At 38.0% G+C, this 8,241-nt stretch overlaps 1 protein-coding gene across 1 annotated transcript in view; it reads right to left on the reverse strand.

Moving 5' to 3' along the window:
• The window catches only part of LOC122808436 (guanylate-binding protein 2-like), a 79,967-nt gene that overhangs the window by 48,223 nt on the left and 23,503 nt on the right, over window positions 1-8,241 (reverse strand). Inside the window, exon 3 of the mRNA XM_044079399.1 lies at window positions 2,281-2,408. Coding sequence (XP_043935334.1) covers window positions 2,281-2,408 — 128 coding nt within the window. The remainder of the gene's footprint in view (window positions 1-2,280; window positions 2,409-8,241) is intronic.

The following is an 8,241-nucleotide window of genomic DNA, read 5'->3' on the forward strand; positions in this document are numbered from 1 at the left end:
GGATGTTTGTTTTTTTACAGAAATGAGAGCTTTTGCTGGGGAAAAAAAACATAGCTATGACCAGCAAAGGACTGGACTCTAATTCTTTAAAAAAAGGACTCTTATCTTCAGACTGCAGTATTTGCAGAAAAATTGACCAAATCATAGCATCTTATATCTTGAGATTGTTAGGTTGTGAGGCAGTATTTGAAGTCAGTCATAATGCAGTTTTCAAAATACTTGAGTGGTTAATTTATTTATTTTATTTTATTTACTTGCTGAAAATGGGCTGGTTTTCAGAGTCCTATTTTCCAGCTATGACCTTTTAAAGATACAAGATGCAAATCCAAAAATGTGAAGAGGAAAAGCAAAAAAGTATCACCGACAGTAGTGGCAGCACCAACTATAATTAGGAAAGGCTAAGTGCAGGTACTGTTGGTTCCCGGGTTCATCAGTGTGCAGACCTGAAGCATGTGTTACACTCAGTGTGGGTGTGCAGTGAATAATCCAAATATGTGTACTTTATCTCATTGCGATGAAGTACTTGGTCTAGATTTAAATTAGTGAAATGCAGATGCTATCCTGATCAAAAGTCATAGTTTCTGCTGTTTTCGGATGTTTAGTGTTGGAGATAGGCCTCCCAGTATTAGCTAAGCAATCCTCAGTTTACAGTACATAACACTAATCTTTTCGGTCTTTAGGAATTGGTTATTCAAATCTCAAACATATTTCAACTTCTAAAGCTCAGGTACTTGTAGCTTAAACTGCCACTTCCATCAAAGCATTTTGAATATGAAGAATATTTGTGAGGCACCTAAAAGTATAGACACTTTCTACTGACAGTTATTGGAAAAAGAACTATCAAGCCATTCAAGAATCTGCATAACAAGTTGCAAAAGTATGATGTATCCTACAGCTTGTTACAGCTGTAATAGAACCCGTATGTTTTGTATACTTCATATTTTCTTATCACACATGTGGACTAGTGCTGCATGCTAAAGCTAAAATATCTGTAATGTGAAAAAAATGCCATCAAAGGTTAATTTGTCTTTGCATAACAGATTTTAATATTAAAATAAAGAAAAGAACACAATATCACACACAAACAAAAATAAATATTTAAGCTTACAAGACAATTTACAGCATTCTAGAGTATGAGTTTTTTTTAAAGTTAATAGAAATGCATTTTAAATAAACAGCTAGATATTCCATAAGTGCAGTCATATGGTAAGCTAGAAGCAGTACTATGGCCTCCAGCGCTCGTGATATGGTCTGGAAGTAAAGCAGATCTCACATCCTGAGGTAGTAAAGGATGGGTGACATAATCAGAAAGGAAGATGCAGGGCCATAGAGAATGCAACTGTTTGTACTGTGAAGAATCCATCTTGTTATACAGCATGTCATGATAGCCAAAAGTAATCTTGCCTGGTAGGGTCACATGTGCATGAGTACATTTGCATTAAATTATGTCAGATGTTTCTCAATGTGCAGAAGTAGAATAACCCACGGTACCCAAGGATTACAACAAATGTATTCATTACTCCTATTGCTTACTTTCCATTAGAACCAAGTAGTCTGTGGAAAGGCTTTAAAGTCTCTCACTACCCTACTTCAAGGCAAATGCTACTGAAGTCTGGTGTTGAGAGAGACAGAAAAAAAACAAAGAGTATGGTTGTAAAAATTGGAATAATGGTGACATAGACACATCCATGGAATCAGACAGTTCAAAAAGCATGAGATGATCCTCAAACAAGGAAAAAAATATATATTTTATATATATATGGTTTCATTTCAGAATGTCGAGTTACTGAAAACTCGAACTTCATATGGTCGAGACCATATGACAGTTTTCAGAAACTCGAAATTCCGAACTGAAATAAAAAAAAAAGTCAAACACATAGTTTCTGCAGGGGGGCAAGCCCCCCATGCACCCCCTACACCGCCCTACTTAAATGTACCAACTGCGAGATCACTCTTCAGTGGGGAAAAGGGAAATCTGCAGAAATATGCAGAAGTGCAGAATGGTAGATTTCCCGTTTCCTTGTTATAGTGCGATCATGGAGATGGTATATTGAAGTAGGGAGGGTGCAAGGGGACTTGCCTCCTGCAAAAAACTTATATTAAACTCAATGTAAGTTTAACACTTCACAATTTCGAGTTTCTCGACCATATGAAGTTCGAGTTTTCAGTAACTCGACATTCTGAAGTGAAACTATATATATATATATATATATATATATATATATATATATATATATATATATATATATATATATTTCCTCTAGAAAAAAATTGGCTTACCTTCTCTACATCTCCAAGCCCCTCAGTGTCCAGCAGAACAAGAGTGTGATCATGCTTTGTAGGGTGGGGCACACACCACATCCAAATCCCTTTAGTATGTGACTGGACAGTGGAACCTAGGGAGAAGCCTACAAATGAAAAAAAAATCAGGTTATACTATATAGGCGTAAACACATTTCCATTTTAAAAGCACAACTAACTAGAATGTAGTACGTGCACAAGACATTTTTTTCTCTTCTCAACACAAACCTTGCCAGTGACTATACCTGTAGAATTCATTTCAGACTCTGCTTGCTTACCTTGCCTTATTGTAATAACCAGTATCTACCTGAAGTAAAAGCACATTTGTAGAAGCTTGGTCTGTTACATGCGTTTCTCCATTTTCTGTAGTACACAGCTGATAAGGGTGCTTGCAACTGTTATTAAACTAATATCCTAGTGTTTAATTTGGGATAATTATATTAAACATTGCTTCTAATTATGTCCACATCCACCAGCATACCGTAACTGCGCAGGCTGGAAAACCAAATCCGATAACAAAAGTAGCCTGTGTACCTTACGCCCTGAACTGTCTTGAAAAAATTATTTATGATGACGCTGCTTGCTGAAACCAAAGTCCGATTAATGCACTCTTTCAGTGTACTAACTTATGCACAGTTACTAATAAAATAACTTGTCTATGTAACAGACGACACGAACAATACTGCTACATTTACAGCTTTAATGTCTCAGGTTTAGTTTTTCTTAAAAGTATGGATGATAGCTTTCCATTTTCCATTTACCTCAGAACAAACGTGTTCCTATATATACCAAATCTAACAAAAAATCAGATCTATGCCACCATTTAGTCAGTGTTCTTTTTATACACTTGTTTTTATGAAAGCAGTCTTTTGATTGAATACTGTTGGAATTTGATTGATGTAGTCTGTTCATTGTGTTCTGTTTCAAGGTGAATTATGTGACCATCTTAAACTTTTTCTTTACTAGGCTTTTAGACACCAGGGACTCCTCTTTCCACAGATATGTCCTGATTTAAATTCTGAGCAGACATCTAGGCTGAAGACATTTTTTCTTTCACAATTGTCATGGTTGAAAATTATTCTCAGTCTGTGATGACATATTGAATCAGAATTTCATATACTCTTGAGTATTCTAGCCTTACATTTTCCTGTTTATGTGAAGGTATCTGGGCTACAGACCAGTTGACTTCACAAAGTAGACAAGGTGCTTCAATGAGGTGTTTATATCACCACAAGGAAACTGGTGTTCATCTTTGAAGTGCAGGATCCCTCATGGAGGTAAACATAACTAAAAACACTTTCCTTCAATTTTCTCACTTCGAACCACAATGGCAACTAACTGAAAATGGCTGATTTAATTTGCCTTTCCTTTTCCACAAATTCCTGCTTACGTTGGAGAAATCCCTTTCCTCTGACAGAGATTTAAGGTTACTTTGGGGGATCTGGGCCAGAGGAGTAAAAGAATCACTCCTGGATTTGCTTGATCTGCCATAGTGCCTGTTAACACCTCACTCCAGCAAAAATGAGCATCCATACAGGATAACCACCTTAGGTGTCCCTTCTCAATCTGATGGAGCAATGCCTCTCTTTAGAGACTCACCTGGATCACCAAACTACTTTCGCTGTCATGAAGGTTAAACCCATCAGTGCTCTGGAGTACATTTCTGATGCCTATACTTAACAATTTAATTTTCTGAGACACTGTCCACAGCCTGTAAACACAAGTGTGAATGGGAAACAGAATAACTGAAACAGAAATCTTTGCCTGAAAACTCAACTTCTGATTCACCACAACAGATCAGTTTTGTACCCACTTGACTGCAGCTTGTCATTTACCTCATATTGTTATGCTCTCCCTTGCCATCAGTCAGTAACAAAACCAAAAGATACTTAAATATTTCCACTAAGGCATTTACTTTAATTTATTCATTTGTTAATCTGGTTAAGTGAACTGGGTGTCACAAGTCCCTTTCAGCCATGACCTTGGGCACAACAGAAAAACTAGAGATAATATGTCTGAACAGTTTAGAGTAGGCAGCAACATGTTTACTATCCAGATGTGGATGGAAACTAAAATATCCAAAGACAACCCCAACAGACATGAGAAGAAGAACATGCAACCACCATACAGACTGACAGTGAAGTTCAGGATTGAACCCCAGACTCTGAAGAAGTGAGGCAGAGATCTCACTGAGCCAGCATGCTGACCCCCATGTGTTTCATTCACATAAGGACAGCAATCCATGCTTTTCTGAGGAGAACCATAACCACATATTAGAAGGTCACTATTCTCAGCCTACATCCTTCACACTCAACATGTCTAAAGTTACAGTCATATGAAGCCAGTAAAGAACATCATTGGCAAATAACAGTGATGTCCCCCCTAGGTCCCCACAATGGACTGACCCCCATCCTCTGCTACATACTGATATCCTGCCCAGAAGCATCATGAAGTGGAAACGTGGTAATATGCACCCCTGGTCCAAGCTACACCCACCTAAACTGAGCTAAACTCAATGTCAAGAATGTGGACATAACTATCTCTGTGGCAGTAGAAGGCACAGCAGCCTGCACACCTCACACTTCTGCAGGATCTTTCCATAGTACAAGCATGGACAAGCAGTCGTGCATCCTCTGAAAGTTCACAAAACAAGTACATACAGAATTAGCATACTCTCATATCCTCTCAGACAACTGTGCAAAACTAAATAGCTGATGCACCATTTTATAACCAATGTTCTTATTGTTGTTAGTCTTTCGGCTTTTTCCTGGTAAAGGGTCGCCACAGCAGAACTCCGGTCTGCTAATGATTGGCAGTAGATTTTTTTTTACGAAACGCCGAGGTGCCAGCTCGACGCCCAACCTTCAACGAAGGCATGCTCATTTATGCACACATCTTTCGAACGCTACCCAACCGCGGGGAGGACATGCAGACTCCACACAGAAGGCACTCCCAAGCCGAGAATGGAACAGGAGAACCTCTTGCTGTGAGGTAACAATGCTACCGCCGTATAAAATGTTCCTGCTAAATCTACAGTTGAATTATTGACCACAGTTTTCTCTCCAGAATTCTAGCGCAGGCATATCATTCATGATGAGTACTGTGATAATTCTACAGTTTAAACACACCATCTGGTACATGTTATTAAAGATGAAGACTATAAGAAAGATGCAGCAATTCTAATGACTTTACTGAGTAACACCTTAAACCTCCAACAGTAGAGGTCCATGGGATGCATGCTAATGATCCCTTACAGACATACAACTATTTCAGCTATATGTCTTCTCAATGTCCATGGCATTTTCCCTTTTTGAATCTTTAATGGTGCATTAAGCCCATTGCAAAAAAAAAAAAAAAAAACTCAGCTGTAAACATGCCACGTTTTATCCTTTTTTAAACTCGTCAGTACTGCATAAGTGAGTTGTTTGGACATACTTTAAAAACACAGAGCTTGTAAGCAAGTCTGATGTCCATAACATTAGGGTGACTACAAAATATTCCAAATAACATCCAATCCAACGGGTAGAAAGTTCACATAGACAAGCCACTTAGTAAAAACTTCAAGAAAGACCCAGAAAATCTAAAGCCTTTACTGAGTAATACCATAAACTTCCTGTAGTTCAGGCCCATGGGATGTATGCAAATGACCCCTTAAGGACATACAAGTCTTCCAGCTACACAGCTTCTGAATGCCTATAACGTTTTACTTTTATGATTTTAAATTAAACACTTATAGGTTTACAAGAAAAATACTTTGTAAAAAAAACTTTGCAAACACCTTCATAGTTATTGCAAGAAACTACTGAGATAAAGGTAACTACTTCTTTAAAGATCATATTTTCTGTGTTGAAATAAAGTAAAAGTTAAAGCAACACATGCATAATGTGGTCAGAAGCTGAACCACAACTTTAGTAGGTTAACAGATTTTTATTTCTTCATACATGCACCAAGAAGCAGCATTGTGCACCATGGAATTTCATGGCACCCTAAGTACAATACTAAAAGTATGGCACTCAGATGGCAAGGAGTGCACTACATAATAACTTAATACATATAATCCTCAAATGTGAACAGCCAAGGTAGGAATGTACTGGATCAAGAAAGTCCTCATTTCATTTTATGTGTGTGCACACTTCTAACATACTGTCTCCTCTCAAGGGATGGCATCAGCAGCACTTGGAGGGTGAGCTACCACAGCAGTGCTTAACATATAGACTACTTGTCCTGCAGAGGAAGTGTGCAGTTACTGCTAGTTGACAATTGGTGCTGCAACAAAAGGGATCATGATGTGCTCCTATGTGTGTTCTGCACACATGCTGCACCCCTACTACTCAGACTGCATGTCAGCAATGGAGAGGTAGGGATGAGCAAAGCTAATACACTACACAAACACACACTCACAAAAACACTATTAAACTACAGTGTATGGATGGATGAGGTGAGCTACAAAGCCTTTGAGAAAACCTCTAGATCCAACATGTTCCACAGCAGCTAAGCTAGTTTTCACAAGTGGGCAGCGCTCTTCAGAAATGCCACTTCATTACCCATTCCTCCATATTGTCATCATTTGTACTGGTTAATCGTTTTTTATTCTAGGAAGTATGAATTTCTTCTCTTTTGGGTTTGTTTAAATGTCACTGTTTTGTGGAGCAGTTGTTCTTCATGGGTTTTGTGTGTGCAGTGTTGTTTTGGGGGGATACATTCTGTGTACCACTTACTTGTTTAATTTAATTTGAAATGAAAGTAAGTCAAGGTTTAGGTTTAATGGGTTGTTTTAAGTAGGGTGTTTTCAGGGTGTTAATGTCTGTTTTTATGTATCCAGTATGTAAAGTAACTTTTGTGTTTACTTTATAAAGAATGAAAAACTTTGTTCATTTTTCTATTTATGTATTTACTTAATTAGCATTTGCCAGTTAAACTGAATGTATGTTTGGTGTTGTCTCATTGTGTGTGTGTGTGTGTGTGTGTGTGTGTGTGTGTGTGTGTGTGTGTGTGTGTGTGTGTGTGTGTGTGTGTGTAAACTTTACATTTGTCTTAATGGACTGCACTAAATATGGTAGGTTTAGGGAACTTTTAGTAACATTGATGATGCACAAGGATGTTGATAAATTATTAATGATGTGCCACGAGTGAAGATAAATGGTGCTGATGTGCTAAGATTAGAGATAAACACAAACTTATATACAACATGTAACGCATCTTTTTATCACACCCACCATCTGGAATCCATTATTAGAATATATATGTTTGCAATAAGGCACTTAGGTGTGTCTATGCCATGGAACAGATATTATCACACACTCCCAGGGCTGTTGTGAGATACAAGCCCAAACTGCAAATGCGTTAGACACAAATTTATTTCACTTTGTCAAAATCGTATATTATCGAATCTCACTTTGTCGACACTCAAAATATCCCAGGGTAAGTAACCACTTACCCAAAAAGAAACCAAACCCAAACCGCACCATCCCTAACCCACCCAGATAGGGGCTGCACCCCCCACACCTCCTAACTAAATATATCAACTCTGAGATTGCACTATAGTTCAGAAAAGGGCAAAGTTCACCATCTCACACAACAGGTTACTTACCCTGGGAAGATCTTCATAATTCCACTGCATCAATGAAGTGGGAATTTGATATTTTGAGTGTCGACAAAGTAATATTCGATAATATGCAATTTTGACAAAATTAGGTATACCCATAGACACATATATATTGGTTACTGGGTTATTTCTACTACATCAGCTTACACTTTAGTCGATGTTCTGTTGAGTTGCTATTTCATTGTGTGCTGCATCTATCCACTTAAATCAAGTAATCGCTTTCACCTCCACTTCTAGTCAAGACTCAAAAATAGCTAATTCCTTTGCATGGGTTAGCCACTTTTTCCTCACCTGCTCAAAATGCAGGAAGCAATACAGTCTGCTCTTTGTTTGTG

The sequence above is a fragment of the Protopterus annectens genome, chromosome 8.part0, assembly GCF_019279795.1.
Source record: "Protopterus annectens isolate FY-2018-M chromosome 8.part0, PAN1.0, whole genome shotgun sequence".
Taxonomy (NCBI): Eukaryota; Metazoa; Chordata; order Ceratodontiformes; family Protopteridae; genus Protopterus; species Protopterus annectens.